The sequence below is a fragment of the Mauremys mutica genome, chromosome 11, assembly GCF_020497125.1.
Source record: "Mauremys mutica isolate MM-2020 ecotype Southern chromosome 11, ASM2049712v1, whole genome shotgun sequence".
In the NCBI taxonomy this organism is placed as follows: domain Eukaryota; kingdom Metazoa; phylum Chordata; order Testudines; family Geoemydidae; genus Mauremys; species Mauremys mutica.
The window spans coordinates 51,502,541-51,523,396 of NC_059082.1; the positions used below are offsets into that span (position 1 = coordinate 51,502,541).

A 20,856-nucleotide genomic window follows, 5' to 3' on the forward strand; every position below is an offset into this window, starting at 1 on the left:
CCTGGCCTGGAGAGGTAGGGTTTGTAACTTTCAGGATGTTCTTTTTTATTTGTTGGCCCTTCCACTCTCCCACACAACTTCAAACAATTAAGTGCACATCAGAATAGGCTGATGCATGCCCATGACTTGCCACGTTGCCAACTCTTGCAATTTTAGCACAAGTTCCACAACATTTGGTGTTTCTCTTCAAGCCCCAGCTCCTGGAGTCAGGTGATTTCATGAGACACTCAGCTTTAATTCCATAAATAAATTACAAGGAAATTTCTAGCCCTCATAATTGAAGAGAAAAGTTTGAAAATGTAACCTAGTGGCCCCTAAAGACTCAGACCCCAAAAGGCAAATACAAAAAAGAACCAAAAAAAATATACATATTTTTGAATTGTGTAGGGTTTCTTTTTTTTTAGCCCAACTCATGATTTTTCAAGTGCTCGGGGTTTGCAATCCTGCATCTTAAGCAGCCCATCAGTCACACCGATTCACTCTCCAGTTTCTATCTGGATCTTTGTTTCATTTGAGTGAATTCTACACAGGGTGAAGGGGATGCTGGTTTATATCAGATGTTCTGCTGTTACTTTCTGAATCTGCCTGGAAATCAGCAACTCGCAACTGGAGGCTTTGAGTCAATTGAAATAAAACAAATAAAGCTCAATTTAACAAAGTCATTCAGTTTAGGTCACCTTCCTCATGCGTAGTCAAGTCTAAGCGTATGTCTACACTGGCAAAGTTACAGTGCCACTCAGAGAGCACTGAAGGGAAATCGCTGTTGTGTGTTCACACTGTCAGTTGCCTGCAGAATAGCATGTTCACACTTGTGGCACTTGCAGCGGTATTTGGAGAGGTGCACTTTGGGCAGCTATCCCACAGAACATCTCTTCCTCTTCTGCCATTAAGAGCTGTGGCAAGGCAGAGGGGCATGAGGGATGCCTTAAGGCAGTGATCTGAAGCTGAAAGCCACTAATATTTGTTGTTATGCTCGGGATTGCAGTGCTTGTAATGCTAGGAGGTGATTGTGATTGGTGCAGACGATGCAATATGAAGGTTTAAGATAACTGTCTGTTGCTCTGCATGGCTCTGTTTACTTTCAATGAATAGAATAAAGATTACTAGACAGCCTCCTCTCCCCAAATGCTGATGAGGTCCAGCAGCTCGGCATTGCTCCAAGTGGGGGATCGCCTGGTGCATGGAGCAGGCATGGCCACCTAGAAAGATGCGCTGAGACCACTAAACACATCACCGAGCAAACAGGAAGGAGACTTTCAAAATTCCAAAGGATTTTACAGGGTGAGGATGATGTTTGGTCACCTGAGGGCAGGGCAGTAGAGTTCAAACCGATGACCAGAGAGGCAAGGACGGGCATTGTGGGACACCTCCCGGAGGCCAATTGCAGCACTGTAATCGACTAGGGTGTCTACCATGGCACTGTACTCCCAGCGCAGAAAGCTGTACGCCTTTTTTACAGTGCTGCAACTGCACAGTTCCTGCGTACTAAGTGGCTTGGCACTGTACACACCTCAGGAGTTATAGCACAGAAAGCTGCTTTACTGCGCAGAAACTTACCGGTGTAAGAGGCCTTTTTCTTCCTCTACTTTCTAGAATTTCATTCTTTTTACCTATCTTTTAATCATGCAAAAAACAACATGTAGTGACTGGAAAAACCCTGCTAGGTCCCAGGTAGTCCATCCTCTGGAGCCAATACAGGATTAGACCCTACTCTGAACTGGGACTCATTTCCAGCTCTGCCACTGGTTTAACTGGGTAACCCTGGGCAAGTCACTTCCTTTCTATACCTCAGTTTCTTCATCTGTAAAATGGGGATAATGATACTGGAACACCCCCCCTCCCTTTTGAGATCTATGGATGAAAATCACTAGATAAGAGCTGGGTGGTGGTGTTATTCCAATTGATTTTTAGAATCATAGAATATCAGCATTGGAAGGGACCTCAGGAGGTCATCTAGTCCAACCCCCTGCTCAAAGCAGGATCAATCCCCAACTAAATCATCCCAGCCAGGGCTTTGTCAAGTGTGATTTTAAAAACCTCTAAGGCAGGAGATTCCATCACCTCCCTAGGTAACCCATTCCAGGGCTTCACCACCCTTCTAGTGAAAAAGTTTTTCCTAGTATCCAACCTAAACCTCCCCCACTGCAACTTGAGACCATTATTCCTTGTTCTGTTTCCAGTGCTCCATCCAGTCCTGCTGCAAATAACTCAAGCACTGAAACTTCCACCACTACCTTTGGAAGACTAATCCAAAATGCAACAGATCTCATCAAGAGGAGTTCTTAGCTCAGCCTTATCCTAATACTCCTTGTCATAACCAATGAGCCGAGGGGGTATCTTTCGGATACCAATGTGCCTGGAACAGACCATACTCCTCAAGATGTGCATGGAGACAAAAGAGGGTGGTGTTTATTAGGTTCATCATGCCTTACTGCCCCTATCGTATTCTGGTCTCTTTGGAAATATGCAAAAATGGTCTTGGATTTCCCAGCTCCTCTCCCACCAGACTGCCATCTACTCACCTCAGCTACTCTCTGCAAGTTCCTGCTGGCAATGATTGTACGGCAGCCATGCCTGCAAAGAAACCCCAATGGCGACACTGAATGCCTCGTATGGACCGCACACAGCTCATCTACCTCAAAATCTTTACAGAGATTGTCACACCCACAGTGGCTTAATAAACCTGAAACTGAGCTCTGCCACAGGAATGCCTAGGAATTTCTCACCACAGTGCTTTCAGGGGAAGGAGACAGGTTGAGCCTACTTCTCTTTTCTATAGAGTTTGAGAGCAGGTGGTATTCATGATGTGCCTTCCACTCTCCACAATGGGCATCTGGCAAAGGTAAGTTGGCTCCCTCTTTCTTTCTGAAAGATCTAGTCTAGCTCAGACAGAAGTTAAAGGCAGGATGCAGGAATTGCCGGGTGAGGTCTTCTGGCCTGTGTTATGCAGGTCAGACTATATGATGAGAATGCTTCCTTCTGGCCCTAAAATCTATGCATCAGTAACAGTGCATAGGGGATTCATCATCCGAAGAAAAGTACAACAGGAAATTGTAGCAAAGAGAGCCCGACAGGGCTCAGCATGGGACTGAATTCAGAGTGTTCAATCCATAGCGTGCTCAGGTTAAATTCAATCCGAGTTAGAAGGCTATTACAAATGTTATCAAAAGTAAAGATACTATTACGCACTTATTTTGGAGAGCAACCAGATTACAGAGTAAATTGTCCAGAAAGCGCAGAGAGGAATGGCCATCACAGACATTCATTAATATTTAATTTAGCACCAACAATACGTTCAGTGCACAAAAGTAAAGAGATTTAAACAAGTTAGATGGTTAACATGACCAGGGAAGTCTCTCTCTGCATTTGATACAATCTAACTGGCAGGATCTGAAAGACGGGAATGGAACACAAGCATTCCTCCAATCATCCATCTGGCTAATGTGATGGATCCTGTCTGGACAAGCTACACATATCAGAACATACAAAGGATACAGCTCAGATGCCATGGAGTGATTTTACTTTATGTTTTTAAGATAATATTTGCTATGAAAATGTATGAGCACTAGCTGTTTGAACATGAAAAACTGTGCTGGAAATCACAAGAGAATGGCCTCTCGCAATAGATTTTGGTATGTACAAAGCTAGCTGGGATCCAGCAGCAAAATGAAAAGTCACAAAAATAAAAGTTAGGGTTTTCCAAAGGGCGAGTTCAGGAATCAGACACTATACTGAGGGAAATACTCTAGGCTGGTTCAGCTAAACGACAAATGGAGGAAGCTGGGGAATATGAAAGAAGAGGAAGCAGATGGGGAGGCCTGGGAACAAAACTGTCATGGAAGATCAGAGATCCATACCTCATGAAAACCTCCGCTACACGGAATCCAATCCCAGAGCCGCCTCCAGTGATGAACGCAACTTTGCCCCTGTTGGCAGAGGAAGTAAAGCCATTCAAAGCCAAACTCTCACACATGGAATTCATCTAGATGTTTCCCTGCCTCGGTCATGGAGGGCAACAATTCTGATCAAAGCGAAAGACACAGCAGTGACAGGAAGTGCATGCACAGCAATCTCACGGAAGCAACAAATACCCTACCTCCTGGAGTTAGACACTGGGCTGCTGGCATGGGGGCTGCTTTAGGAAGCAGATCAGATACTAGAACTCACCATGTTAAATAGCATGCTCAGGATACTTAGTCCCAGACTCTGAATGTAGGGGGTCGGTTTAGAGAGACTCCTGAGGTTGAATCTACTGAGGCAGCGATGTTCATTTGCTATAGCAATCTGTCTGTCTGCAGAAACCCTTCCATAGAGAGGGCAGTTCTCAAGCACCTTCACTGATGACACAGTACTTTTAAATCTATAAATGGAAGGTTAATCCAAATCCAAGGGTCTGAATAACATTAGGAATCTGAATCTATACGTGCTAAGAGAAGAGTAATTAAATCTCATGCTTCAAGATATGAGCTGACCACCAGAGGTGGCGGAAGGAACATCCCTTCCCACATATGCAGCACTGCACAGTAGGCTAGATGTCTTTAGCTATATGAGTGGAGGGGTCAACTTTCTCTGAAGCATAAATTTAGATCATAATATCTTTGCAGCAGAAACCTATAGAAAGAGCTGTCCCTTGGGTAGAGCGAATCAGGGCGACCGCTTCGGGCCCCAGGCTTTGAAGGGGGGGTTCCAACCAGTGCAACTGGCCGTTGCGGTCGGTCCTGGAAGAGACAAATCCATCACTTCCACCCCAGGCCCTGCACCCCCCTAGGGGCAATCCTGCCTGTAGAGTATAAGCTACCCTATGTATATAGGGCAGAAATAATGGCCTAATGGATAGAGCACTGGACAGGGACTCTGGAGACCTGGATTCTATCCTGACTTTGCCACTAGCCAGCTGAGTCACTTTGCAAAAGTCACTTCACCCTACAGTGCCTCCGTCTCCCCATCGGGGATAATGATATTGATCACCTTTGCAAAGAGCTTTGAGATATATTGATGAATAGAACTATATATTAATTTATCATTACATGTGAAGGACCACACACACTCATGTGCTGTGCAAATAAAGAGAATCATACTGGCCATGGCCAGAAGCACAATACTGGATCTGATGGACCAGTGGCCAGCTGTGATATAACAAATCCTATATTCCTAAATAAAAAGACAATTCCTGGGAGGCCCTCCCAGAAAACGCCCTCCCCCACTTTTCAGGCTGAAGGGCGTGAGGCAGGGTTGTTCTGGTACACAGGACAGGAGCAAAGTGCAGATAACCATTGACTAGAACAGGTCATGGGCCAGCTAACAGCTAGAATGTTTGGGGCCCAGAAATAGCCGCTTCTCCCTGCACTCACTTGAGGATATCCTGGCTGAAGAGGTAGGAATAGTCCTGGAGACAGTCATCTGTGTCAACGTCAGGCGGCGGCTGGCAAGCAGAGCCGGGCTGGGACATGGCTTCCCTGCACTGCACGGAGCGAGACAGGATCAGGCACAAGCCACGAGCTCGACAGGGGCAAGGGGCAGCCCCCGGGGAGAGCGCCCCGAGCCAGTGCTGCCCGCCTACATGCCCAAGCTGCTCTCCCGTGCGCCGCCCGCAGGGACCCGCTCCCACCCGGGACGGCCCACGCCAGCCTGCCCCAGCCCGCCACTCTGGCCGGCCACCCGCCCGCCCGGCGGGTACAGCCCAGCGACACGGCGAGGGGCTCTCGCAGGGGCCGGGGAGCCGCACGGCGCACCCCCACCCGGGGGGCTCCCTGGCCTGGGGCACGGGGGAAGCCTGCTCGGGTCGGGACACACCTCGCACCCGCCGTTAGCTGGTTCGCTGGAGCCAGGTCTCTCTCGCGCCTCAAGTGCACCGCGCCTGCGCACCGGCTGGCTCCGCGCGGGGCACGCCGGGATTTGTAGTCCATACAGAGCGTTCTGGGGCTTGTATTACCGCTCGGGCCTCCTTCCCCGGGGCGGGGGGGTGTGTGTGTGTGTTTCTTTCTGGAGGCGCATGCGCGCTGCTCGTCTTGCTGTGGGGTGGCGGCGGCTGTGTTGTGTGCGGGAGTCGTGCGGGGAAGCGTCCCCGGGCCTGCTCAGAGCGTGGCGGAAGGAGCTAGCCACGAACACACCCACAGCCCGGTTTCCAGGCCAGGCTGATGTCCCCTCCCGCCCCCAGCGGGGCACAGACACCCCCCCACCCTCCAGTGGAGGCGGAGCAGGGAGCCTGCCCCGTCCCAGCGGCGGAGGCGCGGCTCTGAGTCCATCACTGGCAATAACTGGCACCAAGGCGGGGCCATCAGCAGGAAACCTGCAGCAGACCCAGGAACAGCCCCCCTGCTCTATCACTAGGCAACACTGTCTCGCCAGCTAACGTTATATGTAGTTCTCACACTCAGTAACATGTCCAACTTGAGATGAGTTGATCACTTGGGTCTTCTCTCTCCCACACAAGAACCTCTAGGAGCTGATTTAAGAAAGTCCATGCAGAAAAGAGATTGATAAAATCCCTGTCCTACCAGATATCAGAGGGGTAGCCGTGTTAGTCTGGATCTGTAAAAGCAGCAAAGAATCCTGTGTTAGAATCATAGAATATTGGGGTTGGAAGGGACCTTAGGAGGTCATCTAGTCCAACCCCCTGCTCAAAGCAGGACCAATCCCCAGATTTTTACCCCAGTTTCCTAAATAGCTCCCTCAGGGATTGAACTGACAACCCTGGATTGAGCAGGCCAATGCTCAAACCACTGAACTATCCCTTCCACCCTATCATAGTGGAATTTTTCCAGAATCTCCTTCCCATGGGTCCATGATTTCAACAGCTTCCACCCCACCATCAACCTCAGCCTGGACCAATCTACACGAGAGGTTCACTTCCTAGACACCACGGTGCAAATAAGTGATGGTCACATTAACACCACCCTATACCGAAAACCTACCGACCGCTATGCCTACCTTCATGCTTCCAGCTTCCATCCCGGGCACACCACAAGATTCATTGTCTACAGCCAAGCACTGAGGTACAACCACATCTGCTCTAACCCCTCAGACAGAGACCAACACCTACAAGATCTCCACCAAGCATTCTCAAAACTACAGTACCCGCATGAGGAAATAAGGAAACAGATCAACAGAGCCAGACGTGTACCCAGAAGCCTCCTACTGCAAGACAAACCCAAGAAAGAAACCAACAGGACTCCACTGGCCATCACATACAGTCACCAGCTAAAACCCCTCCAACGCATCATCAGGGATCTACAACCCATCCTGGACAATGATCCCACACTTTCACAGGCCTTGGGTGGCAGGCCAGTCCTCGCTCACAGACAACCTGCCAACCTGAAGCATATTCTCACCAGTAACTTCACACCACACCATAGTAACTCTAGCTCAGGAACCAATCCATGCAACAAACCTCGATGCCAACTCTGCCCACATATCTACACCAGCGACACCATCACAGGACCTATCCAGATCAGCCACACCATCACCGGTTCATTCACCTGCGCGTCCACCAATGTAATATATGCCAGCAATGCCCCTCTGCTATGTACATCGTCCAAACTGGACAGTCTCTACGGAAAAGGATTAATGGACACAAATCAGATATTAGGAATGGCAATATACAAAAACCTGTAGGAGTACACTTCAACCTCCCTGGCCACACAATAACAGATCTTAAGGTGGCCATCCTGCAGCAAAAAAACTTCAGGACCAGACTTCAAAGGGAAACTGCTGAGCTTCAGTTCATCTGCAAATTTGACACCATCAGCTCAGGATTAAACAAAGATTGTGAATGGCTTGCCAACTACAGAACCAGTTTCTCCTCCCTTGGTTTTCACACCTCAACTGCTAGAACAGGGCCTCATCCTCCCTGATTGAACTAACCTCGTTATCTCTAGCTTGCTTCTTGCTTGCATATATATACCTGCCCCTGAAAATTTCCACTACTTGCATCCAACGAAGTGGGTATTCACCCACGAAAGCTCATGCTCCAAAACGTCTGTTAGTCTATAAGGTGCCACAGGATTCTTTGTTGTCCTACCAGAGAGTCCGATTTAAGGTCTTGCATCTGATGAAGTGGGTTTTTAGCCACAAAAGCTTATGCCCAAATAAATCTGTGAAGTGTTTAAGGTGCCACCTGTTGTGTATTTGGTTGTCATGGTTTTTGTTCCTATGGCAACTGAGTTAGATTATTAGGGGATAGCCCAGCCAGCTTCGGCGGGTCAAGTGAGCTCCATGTCTGTAAATAAATAGTAGCTTTGTTAGCTGTCTGTTCTCTGGCCTCCAGTGATTTCTTCCTAAACCGGCTGCCCCCAAGGATATAACAAGTGGCGACGAGGATCGGATTCCGGTGCTGCCCCAGCAACAGAAGGAAGTAGAAGTCAAGGTAAAGAACAAATAAACAAACAAAAACTGCTTGTTTGCACTGACTGTGAAAGTGAAACTAAAAATCATGGCTACCCTACAAAGACTGGAAGAGTATGGCCTACGAGTTCGCAAAGACACTTGTGAATTCTTCCAGCCCTCTGTTGAATATTTGGGACACATCATTGATGCTGCGGGTCTTCATAAGGCCCCTGCAAAAGTTAAGGCTATTGTGGAGGCTCCCCAACCTCGAAATGTAAGCCAGCTGTGCTCGTTTCTAGGACTACTGAACTATTATGGAAAGTTCATCTCACACTACTAAAACCACTTCACGAGCTCCTTGGGCAGAACAAGGCCTGGAAGCGGACTGAAGCCTGTGATGTTGCATTTAACAAAGCTAAGGATGCATTGCTAAATTATGAAGTTCTAACGCACTTTGATCCATCCTTACCCCTACAATTGGTCTGCGATGCCTCCCCTTATGGAGTGGGAGCAGTCGTGTCACACATTATGCCTTCGGGGGAAGAGAGACCTATTGCTTTTGCTTCACGCACTCTAAGCAAAGCAGAAACTAACTACGCCCAAATTGAACGTGAGGCATTAGGAATTGTTTTTGGAATTCGGAAGTTTCATCAGTACCTGTTTGGGCGGAAGTTTACTCTTCTCACAGACCATCGACCTCTGACGTCAATTTTTGGACCCTACACAGGCATTCCCCCATTAGCTGCTAGTCGTATGCAACATTGGGCATTGTTACTTTCAGCACACACATATGAAATCAAATATCGGAAATCCACTCTGCACGGCAATGCAGATGGCCTCTCAAGGTTGCCTTTGCCGGTCAAACATCAAGATAGTGCCCAAAAGGAAATCTTCTACTTTGAACAGGTAGAGAATACACCCATCACTGCTACTCAGATAAGGACGGCAACTCGCATTGACCCAGTATTGTCCCAAGTTATGGACCTAGTGATGCATGGAAAATCTCGACAAACCTCTCCGGTCTCACCCGACCTTGTTACCTCATGTCCAGGAGGACGGCGTTATCGGTCCAATCTGGTTGTTTGTTGTGGGGGAGACGTGTCATTATTCCACCACCACTGAGATCACAGATGTTAGAACAGCTACATTCCGGTCACTGTGGAATAGTGCGCATGAAGGAAATTGCACGAAGCTATTTTTGGTGGCCTGGATTGGACAATGCTATTGAAGAGAAGGCAAAAGCTTGTATGTCATGTCAGGGTGTGAGGAATGCACCCCAGTGGGCACCCCTACATCCATGGGACTGGCCTGAAAACCCGTGGCAACGTATTCACGTTGACTTCGCTGGCCCCCTTGAAGGAAGCATGTTCTTGGTGGCAGTAGATGCCCATTCTAAATGGCCAGAAGTCTCTATAATGCAGTCCACTACTGCAGAGAGTACTATCCAAAAACTACGGGGACTCTTTAGTCGTTTCAGTCTGCCAGAACAACTTGTGAGCGACAACGGACCGCAGTTTGTCTCTCAGGAGTTTCAAAATTTTATGAAGGCAAATGGGATACACCACATCACTTCAGCACCATATCATCCATCCACCAATGGATTAGCTGAAAGATTTGTGCAGACAATGAAACACGCTTTGAAATCAGCAAGGGGACAACACTCCATTCAAAAGCGTCTGGATACCTTCTTACTTTCCTACAGAAACACACCTCATGCTACGACCAAGGCATCCCCGGCCTTTCTAATGATGGGACGACAGCTGCGCACTTGCTTTGATCTGCTGAAACCTTCTGAACCCCGACAAATTGTGCAATGTCAGCAGCAATATCAAGTCATCAGACGGGCACCCAGAGCAAAAGACCGAACCTTTAGCTCGGGACAGCCAGATTTGGCTCGGAATTATACTTCCGGAGCTAAATGGGTCCCTGCCACAATCATCACTCAAACAGGACCTGTTTCCTACACAGTCCGGACTGCAGAGAATCTTACCTGGCGGCGACATGTAGATCAGCTGTTGCCAGGTCACGCCAGTCCTCAGGACACATCTGCAGTTGAGTGGTCTGACTTCACCTCTTCTGGTGAGACACCGAATCCCGAATCACCTGTTCCTGACTGTTCTCCTCCATTACTGCCGGCGGCTGAAATACCCCTTTGCCCAGCACTAGCTGATACCACCTCCTCACCCGTTCGTGCTGCGGACCCTGAGCCCGTGGTACTTTCGGGTGCAACAACACCAGAAGTTCGCCTTAATCCACCTAGAGACAGAAGGCCTCCTCATCGGCTGGATCTTTAGCTAGGGCGAACCCACGGTTATGGGGCAAAATAATCCCCAGGGTTTAGCCGGGAATGGAGGCAGTCTACCCTTCTTCTCTAGTCTAGTGTGTGTTTTAGTTAGGGGATGTTCTTATTAGGGGGAGAGGAATATGTTATGTATTGGTTGTCATGGTTTTTGTTCCTATGGCAACTGAATTAGATTATTAGGGGATAGCCCAGCCAGCTTCGGCCGGTCAGGTGAGCTCCAGGTCTGTAAATAAATGGTAGCTTTGTTAGCTGTCTGTTCTCTGGCCTCCAGTGATTTCTTCCTACACCGGCTGCCCTCAAGGATATAACACCACCAGATTCCTTATTGTTTTTGTGGAAACAGACTAACACAGCTACCTCCTGATACTTGTTGATTTAAGGTTAGTAGCTGTCATTCAAATATCCCTTTGCTTCGTTTCCAGTGGGAACATCCGCATTGCTGATCTTCACGTGGTCCCCATCTCCATGTGTAGGGATCATGGGATGTAACTCTCAACAATGGTTTTCTTTTTCCCCTTTCGCTTGTGCTAGGGGAGAGACTGTACACATGGGCGCCAACTTATATGGGCTCCTGGGGCTAAAGCCCCAGGAATATTCACAGTTGGGGCTCTGCTCCACCAATATTTGGAGCTAGGTTTCTCCCCTGCTTGGAGCACCCCCCCCGCCGCCGCCGCCGCCAGAGCTGGAGCTTTCCCCGCTTCCCTGCCCTGGAGCTTCCCTGCCTGAACGTAAAGAGCGCGCAGCGCGCGTCTCTCTCCCTTGCTGCTGCTGCTGCCGCCGCCTAAGGGCTACAGCATAACAGCAGTGCAAGCTGCTGGTGCTGTAGCACCTCAGGAGGGGGAGGGGAGTGGAGGGGGCCGTGCCATGCTTGGCAGCCCTCCCCTCCCCTCTACCTGGAGGAGACGCGAAGGGGACTTCCGGCCAGGAGACGGACATCACTCACCTTAGCAGCTGCTGGGGCTTCTGTGAGTGTTTGACCCTATGATTCCCCCCCTGCCCCAGCCCCAGCCCCCACTCCTGCCCCATGCTGGTCAAGGGGCAGCCCCATCCCGCATCCACAGTGAAGTTATGGTGAGGGGCAGCAACATGGAAGGCCACCTGTGATGGCAACCCCCCCCAACCCAGTACCCATCATAGGGGAGGTGAGTGAGCTTTCTGGACCTGAGAGGGGCCCTAGGAGCATGTGCAGTGACTGTGGTGCAGAGTGAGTGTGCTGTGGGGGGCAGGGGGGGAGAGGACTGGAGGGGTCCCTCCCCTGGAGCTTGCGGCTGCCGGTAACGCGGTGGGGGGAGTCCTCTCTGGCCCTAGCCCTGGGGCAGCCTGTCTGCACCCCAAGTTCCTCATCCTCAGCCCTGCCCCACCCCAAAGCCTGCACCCCCAGCACCGAGCACACTCCTGCACTGTGAACCCCTCATCCCCAGCCCCACCCCAGAACCCTCACCTGAGGGGAAAAACATGCAACTTAAATTTGGTGGTCAGTTTGGAGTTTCATTGTATTTAGCACAATATTTGATTATTTTACATCCTTCAAAGTGTGTAACTGGTTGTATACAGGTGTTACGAAGTGGGAATGTGCTTAATGTTTTCTCTGAATACTGTCTGTGTGCCTCAGTTTCCCCAATGCATTTCTCAAGGCTCTAGATGGTGGGATAAGGGGGTGTGATTGTTGTAAAGCCCTAGAGGGCCAGTGTGATGCTGTCTGCACAGAGAATGGCTGAAACCCTGTCTCCAGGCAACTGATGGCCTGGGCCCCTCCCCTGCAAAGGTGCCAGCTGAAGGTGTTGGAGACAAAGAGATCAGGTGACCTCCTGGCCCGGGAAAGGAACTGAGCAGAGAGGAGTGGGGGCTGGAGGGGGGTTGGGAGTCTGGAGCTGGCTGGGGACCAGGCGTAAAGTGCAGACGTGGGGGTCTGGCTCACTGCCCCCAGAATGGACCCGGCCGAGGGGTCCAGTTCTCTGTACCTACAAGCTCTGTTTTAGACCCTGTTCCTGTCATCGAATAAACCTCTGCGTTACTGGCTGGTTGAGAGTCACGTCTGACTGCAAAGTGGGGGGGGGGCAGGACCCTGTGGCTTCCCCAGGACCCCGCCGGGGCGGGCTCACTGTGGGAAGGGCACGGAGGGGCAGAGGATGCTGAATGCTCCAAGGAGAGACCCAGGAGGTGAAGCCGTGTGAGCTTCTTGCCCTGAAAAAGTCTGCTCCAAGGGAGAGGAGGCTCCCCAAAGTCCTGACTGGCTTTGTGAGGAGCAGTTCCAGAGCAGCGCCCAGGGACTCCGAGACACCTGGTACCCACCATAGGGGAGGCGAGTGGGCTTTCTGGACCTGAGAGAGTCCCTAGGAGCATGTGCAGTGACTGTGGTGCAGAGTGAGTGTGCTGCGGGGGGCAGGGGGAGGAGGGGTCCCTCCCCGGAGCTTGCGGCTGCCGGTAATGGGGTGGGGGAGTCCTCTCTGGCCATAGCCCTGGGGCAGCCTGTCTGCACCCCAAGTTCCTTATCCCCAGCCCTGCCCCACCCCAGTCCCTGCGCCCCCAGCACCCCAGCCCTGAGCACCCTCCTGCACTGTGAACCCCTCATCCCCAGCCCAACCCCAGAGCCCTCACCTGAGGGGAAAAACGTGCAACTTAAATTTGGTGGTCAGTTTGGAGTATCATTTTGTTTAGCACGATACTTGACTATTTTACACCCCTTTAAAGTATATAACTAGTCATATACAGGTGTTACAAAGTGGGAATGTTCTTAATGTTTTCTCTGAATACTGTGTGGGTGCCTCAGTTTCCTCTCTGCATTTCTCAAGGAACTAGATGGTGGGATAAGGGGGTGTGACTGTTGTAGAACCCTAGAGGGACAGTGTGAGCTGTCTGCACAGAGAATGGCTGAAACCCTGTCTCCTGGTAACTGATGACCTGGGCCACTCTCCTGCAAGGTGCCAACTGAAGGTGTTGGAGAACAGAGAGATCGGGTGGCCTCCTAATGCCCGGAAAAGAGAGAAAGGCCAGAGGAGGGAGTGTCAGTGCCTGTGCGGACTTCTGGGAAGTGCATGGTGTGGAAGGGGATGCTGTGATGCTTTGGAACAACTCTATACAAAGCCAGTCAGGACTCTGGGGGAGCCTCCTCTCTCGGAGCATACTGTCTCCAGGGCAAGAAGCTTACACCTTCCTGGGTCTGACCTCGGCACATTCAGCATGCCCTTCCACATCATGCACTTTCCGCAGCAAGTGTGCCCAGGCAGGTCCTGGGGCAGCCAGAGGTCCCTGCACCCCAACTCTGCAGTCAGATGTGACTCTCAGCCAGACAGTAAAACAGAAGGTTTATTAGATGACGGGAACACAGTTTAAACAGAGCTTGTTGGTACAGAAAACAGAACCCCTCTGTCAGGTCCATCTTGGAGGGTGGGGAGCCCAGAACCAAGTTCTGGGTCTCTCCCCATTTCCCCAGCCAGCTCCAAACTGACACTCCCTCCTCTGGCCTCTGTGTCTCTTCCGGACAAGGAGGCCACCTGATCTCTTTGTCCCCAACACCTTCAGTTGGCATCTTGCAGGGGAAACTGAGGCACCCACACAGTATTCAGAGAAAATATTAAGAACATTCCCACTTCATCACAACAGGTGCAACAAAATATAATACTGTATATTGAAGTAGGCAAGTGCTGCTTCTGACTTTCCACTTTTAATTGACCCTTGTAATCTTGTGGTAATCTTGACGCGTTGTAGCTTCATTTTATATCGGCTTACAGGGCAGGAGCGGGGGGGCACCACCATTTTGGGCCCCACCAAAAATTATACAAACCTGCCGCCTATGACTGTACAATACAGTCTAGTACAGGGGTGGGCAAACTTTTTGGCCTGAGGGCCACATCTGGGTATGGAAATTGTATGGTGAGCCATGAATGCTCACAGAATTGGGGTTGGGGTTCAGGAGGGGGTGAGGGCTCTGGCTGGCGGTGAGGGCTCTGGGGTGGAGCCAGAAAAGAGGAGTTCAGGGTGCAGGAGGGGGCTCTGGGCTGGGGCAGAGAGTTAGAGTGCAGGGGGGTGTGAGGGCTCTGACTGGAGGTGCAGGCTCTGGGGTGGGGATGATGGATTTGGGGTGTAGTCCCAGGCTGGGACTGAGGGGTTCGGAGGGTAGGAGTGGGATCAGGGCTGGGGCAGAGGCATGGGGTGTGTGTGGGCTGAGGGCTATGGTTGGGGGTGCAGGCTCTGGAGTGGGGCCAGAAATGAGAAGTTCTGAGTGTGGGAGGGGGCTCCAGGCTGGAGCAGGGGGTTGGGATGTGGGGGGATGGGGGAAGGCTTCGGCTGGGGGGCGTAGGTTCTGGGGTGGGGCTGGGAATGAGGGGTTTGGGGTGCAGGAGGGTGCTCCGGGCTGGGGCTGGGACTGAGGGGTTCAGACGGAGGGGGATCAGGGCTGGTGTAGGGGGTGGGAGCACGGGAGGGGGTCAGGGGTGCAGGCTCTGGGTGGTGCTTACCTCAAGCAGCTCCCAGAAGCAGCGGCATGTTCACTCTCCGGCTCTTACACGGAGACATGGCCAGGCAGCTCTGCACACTGCCCCATCTGCAGGTGCCACCCCTGCAGCTCCCATTGGCCACAGTTCCTAGCCAATGGGAGCTGTGGGAGTGGCACCTGTGGATGGGGCAACATGCGGTGCCCCCTGGCTGCCCCTAAATGTAGGAGCCAGAGAGGGGACATGCTGCTGCTTCCAGGAGCAGTGGCATGCAGAGCGGCCCCCAACCCCGCTCCCCAGCTGGAGCACGGGAGCGGGGCAAGCCCCAGACCCCACTCCCCAGCGGGAACTCGAGGGCTGGATTAAATCGGCTGGTGTGGCGGATGTGGCCCGCAGGCTGTAGTTTGCCCACCCCTGTTCTAGTATGACACTGAACAAAACTGATTCGTAATCCAAAGAAGGGCCCAGATCTAAACAATTCCAGGATTCAGGGAAGTAATTTCACCTTCACAACTGTCTCTTCTCTGGCAGTAGCCAGATGAGAACCCCAGATCCAAACAGCTTAAAATTTAGGGAAGATATGGATTTGGATTTGGATGTTTCTACTCTGGCCCAAATCAAACATTTATTCTAATATATCTGTCTTCTCTCTTCACATGTCCCCTCGGTTCCTCCCTCCAGTTTACATGCTAATTCCCAAAGGAAACCACACGGTGCTTGAATAAGGTACCATTTGAGTGGCTTAAGCATTTTCACCCAGTTCTATTTTCTTTAGGATGCATCTAACTGCACTAAACTGAGCTTTTATTGTTGAAAATTTTGAAATAATCTGCATGTTTGCCATTGAAATTGCATAGGCTGTATTGCTTCAGAACTGATCCATTCCAGCCTTTGTCACTTTTACTGTCTTATTAACCTTAGATGCTTTGAGCTTTAAAGTTTAAAAAAAACCTATAAAGTCAAAGAGAGAATTTTAAATCAAATGAGGAAATGTGTTTAAGGTTTACTGGTGGGCTTTACAAAAGGAAGACTATATCATATCCCTCTCAGGGAAATTGAGGCACTGGGAAGTGATGTGGCTTGCCAAAGTTACACAGCGAATTGATCGCAAAACTAGGCCCCAGATCAGGTCTGAAATGACTAGCTACGCACAGATGCAAAGACAATGCCGGAGGGAGTCCACAGTTCCTAATAAAAACTAACTATGCCGCTCTTGGCAAAAGGGTGATAAATGTTTTTATGACTTACAGTACATTTAAGCAGCTCTTAACCTAAGCTCATTTCTTTGAGGTTGTAAAGATAGCACTAAAGAAGGCTTTGTGGAGCTTAGTTGTGTTGAGCTATGCACTGTAAGTTGTCCATCCTACAGCACAGGATGGGGGCCTTTCTGCTCTAGCGCCCAAGAGATATGAGTAGTACATAACATTATGGGCTCAATGGAGGAATTACTAGATAAGGTTCTCTGGCGTGTGTGGTGCTGAATTTCAGACTAGATCAGTAGTTCTCAAACTGTGGGTCAGGACCAGGGTTCCCTCTAATTTTTCCCACCCATGTGCGGAATGAATTTTGTTATGTGCACCAATATGGAGGTGATGTGTGACATATCACCTTCATACTGATGCACATAACAAAATTCATGTGGTGGGAGTGGGGCCGAGGGGTTGAAAGTATGGGCGGGGGCTCAGGGCTGGGGCAGAGGTTTGGGGTGCAGAGATGTGAGGGCTCCAGCTGGGGGTGAGGGCTCTCAGGTGGGGCTGGGAATGAGCGGTTTGGGGTTCAGAAGAGTGCTCAGGGGCTATGTGTGGAGAGAGGACTCCCCCCAGCTCTCTCTCCCCGCAGCAGCAGCACCTGGGCTGGGAGGGAGAGGCACCTCTCCCTGCTGCAGCAGCTCTGGGGTTGAGGCTGCAGGATAGGTGCCCTACCCCAGGCCCCAGCAGGTCTGGGTTGGGGGAGGGCCACCCCAGGCATGCCTGGATCCGGGCCGCTCCAACTGGGGCTGGGTCGCTCCAGCCATGCCGCCCCAGCAGGTCTGGGCCACTCCTGGGCTGCGCTGCCCTGGCTGCAGCTGGGGCTGGGCCACCCCTCCCCAACCATGGCTGGGCCTGATCCAGCCGCACCACCCCAGCAGGTCCGGGCAACCCGTCCACAACTGGGTCCAGGCTGCTCTGGCTGTGCCTGAGGCCGGCCTGGCCTGCATCACAGCAGAGTTGGTGCAGGGGGAGTGGCACCCCATGTCCTGGCCACAGCACGTTGGGGGTCAGGCTAGGTGGGGACAAGGAGAGGAGCGCCCCTTCCCCAGCAGGTCCCTGGGCGGGTTCTTTGAACGCCTGTGCGGCACTAAGTAGGCTGCTGCGTGGCCTCGCAGTTTACAGGGAACTTAGGTCAGGACCCCGAAGTGGGTCAGGACCCAGTTTTAATGGGATTGCCAGGGCTGCTGTTAGACTTGCTGGAGCCCAGGGCCGAAGCCAATGCCTGGGGTCATGTAGTAATTTTTGTTGTCAGAAGGGGGCCGCGGTGCAATGTAGTTTGAGAACCCCTGGACTAATGATTGCTTCTGGCATTAAACTCTATGAACCTCCTGTGCTCTAACTATTAGATAAGAGCTACTCTCCCTCACCTGCGGGTGTTGGTTCTAATCCAGCCCAGCCTAGCAGTGCCGGAAGGTTATTTACCATCTGATGGCTGTTAGGAAGTGTGTGCAGGGTAAGTGGAGGGCCTAGGTCTAGTTCACGGGGGACAGGTATTCCCACCACAAAGACACAACCAACTGGTACTAGCCTGGCCCCTTGCTTAGCAGCCACTGTAGAAACGAGAGTAAGAGAGGAAGGGATGAAAATTAGAGTAGAAAAAGAAATAATGAAAAGCAAACAACAGAACACACACAAATAAGCCCAGAAGGATCTTTCTTCAAAGAATAAAAGGAACCATTAAGCCAGTTACAAATGAAAATGGATACCGTATGGTGGGGATAAAGAAAGAACGTTGTTAAACAGTTACTTTGCTTTTGTCTTTTCTGAGGAGATGGGAAGAAATATAACAAAGCCAGGGATCAGGTTCTCAGAGGGGAGTCAGGCAAGGTACTGATAAGAGAATGGGTTGTACAAAGTTTAGCTGTTCTTAAAGCAGCAGTTCTGGGTTGCATGCCACATGAGCTGTAAAGGAGCCAAGAGGGGAAACCAGCAAACCTTCACAGCAACAGACACTAGTAAAACCGCATTAGAGGGGTCTTGGAGGGAGCAGACCGATAACTCCAAAGGCAAGAGTCAAAATAAGAAACTACAGAGCAGTGAGTTTACTGTGTAGTACTGGGGAAAGCTTGGAAGCCTGTGGCAAGGGCTGGAGGGAGAACCCCTGGAAAAGTATTTTGCTAGAGGGTAGTCAGTGTGGATTCAGGCATGGTAGGTGTGGCAGGCTATACTCTTATTTTCACCTTTTTCCCAAGACTATGATACATTTTGCGTAACATATGCCTTGTAAGGTATCGTTTGAAAACTCAATCTGCTGAACATTATTGTCCTGGTAAAATGTGTGTCAACATTGTATGTAAAGTTTTAAGATTCTGCTGTATGACATTGCTGAATATGTTCCAAGTTTAGAAAAACAGCTTCAGACCATTTCCCCAGAGAAAAAAGGCTAGCCACCACCTCAGCCAGGTGTCAACATAATCAAATGGACTATCACCTAGTCAGATAGCCATTATTTGGCAGGAAGACGGGTGTGGGTGAGAAATGTACATATTGGCAAAGAAACAGCTGGGGGGTTCCGTCCCCCAGACCAACTGTCGCCTGAAGCCCAGTAAGAGAGGATCCTCAAAGAGGAGAGAAAGATATAAGAATAGACAACACACAACACAAATGACATCTCTCCTCCCTTTCTTTCCGCTCACAGCATCAACAGCACCTGAAAGAACACTGAACTGGGGGAGGGATCCTGGCAGGGAAGCTTCCCTCCACTAAAGACTGCAAAAAGCAGGTGGTGAGAAAAACCTTTCCTTTTAACTCATTTAGCTTTTTAAGTTAGATATTAGTTTGCGTTTTATTTTTTATTTTCTTTGTAACCAATTCTGACTTTTATGTCTTGTTACTTTTCTGTCTCATTAAAATCTATCTATTGAGAGTTAATAAACTTTATTTTATTGTTTTGTCTAAACCAATGTGTTTGGATTGAAGTGTTGGGGAACCTCCACTTGAAATGACCTATCCTTGAAAGGGTTTGTGCATATCATTATCTGTTAATGAAATGATGGACTTTCTATGAGCTTGTATTGTCCAGAAGGAGAGAGCTGGGCACTACACAATGCATATTTCTGGGCACAAGTCTGGGACTGGGAGTTCGCTGCTGTCATTCTGCAATATAATTTAGGAATGGCTGGCTAGAAGCACTCTTATAATTCAGCTGGGAATGATTTTGAATGCTGGAGGGTGTGAGAGAGCAGGCCAGGAGTGGTTGCTCTCACAGCAAAGCAGTGTAAAAAGCACCCCAGACTGGAGAATTGAGGTGACACAGCTGTCCATCAGTCCAGATTGTACCCTGGGTAATGTCATAGGAGGTCATGCTTAACTAACTGCTGCAGTTCTGGGAACGTAATGCTGCCAGGGTGAATAAGGGATATTCAGAGGCTGGAGAATACTTAGACTTTCAAAAGGTGGTGGATGGGTTTTGAAAAGAGTATTTGCTGATGCTACTGAAGTCTGAGTTGCAGCAAACGGCAAGGAACACTGCAATCTGATTCCTAAGGATTTGGAGTGTTTTATAGGATTGGGGACGCAGCTCAATCCCCAGGTGAGAAAGTTACAGTTGAGACCCTCTAATAGATGTTCAAGTAAAAGCCTAAATGGTTGAAGATGGGAAATTTGCAGTTCCAGCATGAGCCCTGCCTCTGCACCCACCTCCTTCCCTCTCTCACCTGTGGGCTGGAGCCCCACACTGATCCCCAGAGAAAGCCATCCCTCTGTTCTGCTAGGTGTATGATCTCCATTAGTATAGTATTTAGCTGTAGACCAGGGGTTCTCAAACTGGAGGTTGGGGCCCCTCAGGGGGTCGTGAGGTTATGATGTGGGGGGTCACGAGCGGTCAGCCTCCACCCCAAAGCCCACTTTGCCTCCAGCATTTATAATGGTGTTAAATATATAAAAAGTGTTTTTAATTTATAAGGGGGTTGCACACAGAGGCTTGCGATGTGAAAGGGGTCACCAGTACAAAAGCTTGATAATCACTGCGTAGACCAGGCTCCCACCCTTCCAACCTCTACTGGGAAACAGAATGTAATTGCAAGCTGGCAGAACACAACTGATTGCTGGAGCAATACACAGGACCAGAGGGACTAGATAGCGGAATAAGAGACACACTGGGTGCATCCAACCTCTTCAGGCTATATCACATGACTTGTTGATTGACCTGAATGGGCCTGCACTCTGGCAGTGACAGATGCTGGCTGTGGACTCAGAAGGTAGCAAGACTTCTACACAGCCTGCTGTCTCATGGGTCTGTGGCCAGTATTTGTGGCATGGAGGAGTTCTCTGGAGCGTGTGTGGTGGGAAGTCACAGTTGCTCGAGGGAGAGTGAAAGCGGGACATACAGTGGGGTTTCCAGGCCATGCAAGGAGGAGGAAGTTTGGCTCTCCAGCCCATCGTGGGATGGTGGATGAAGGAGGGCGTCAGGACTGCATACAACAGATAAGATATTTTATTTATTTGGATTGAAACCCTCCACCCCAAAGAAGGCCCTTCCAGGCAGTGCCTGTGCCATAGATTTATAAGAGGTGTTACAAACCACAGCCCGTGAAATCAGCAGCAT

At 50.2% G+C, this 20,856-nt stretch overlaps 1 protein-coding gene and 1 long non-coding RNA gene across 4 annotated transcripts in view; one reads left to right on the forward strand and one right to left on the reverse strand.

The window, feature by feature from the left end:
• Positions 1–5,984, reverse strand: part of DECR2 (2,4-dienoyl-CoA reductase 2) — a 20,033-nt gene extending 14,049 nt beyond the window's left edge. Inside the window, exons 1-4 of one of the 3 annotated variants that reach the window (XM_044981045.1) lie at positions 5,794–5,980; positions 5,352–5,461; positions 3,858–3,926; positions 2,523–2,574 (exon numbers count right to left, since the gene is read on the reverse strand). In XM_044981045.1, coding sequence (XP_044836980.1) covers positions 2,523–2,574; positions 3,858–3,926; positions 5,352–5,449 — 219 coding nt within the window. In that variant the 5' untranslated portion in view covers positions 5,450–5,461; positions 5,794–5,980. Of the gene's footprint in view, positions 1–2,522; positions 2,575–3,857; positions 3,927–5,351; positions 5,462–5,793 lie in introns of all 3 variants that reach the window. The other 2 variants (XM_044981046.1, XM_044981047.1) reach the window with 2 other exon arrangements.
• Positions 5,249–20,856, forward strand: part of LOC123344627 — a 27,089-nt gene continuing 11,481 nt past the window's right edge. The window contains exons 1-2 of the long non-coding RNA XR_006572607.1: positions 5,249–5,374; positions 18,949–19,035. This is a non-coding gene — a long non-coding RNA (uncharacterized LOC123344627). The remainder of the gene's footprint in view (positions 5,375–18,948; positions 19,036–20,856) is intronic.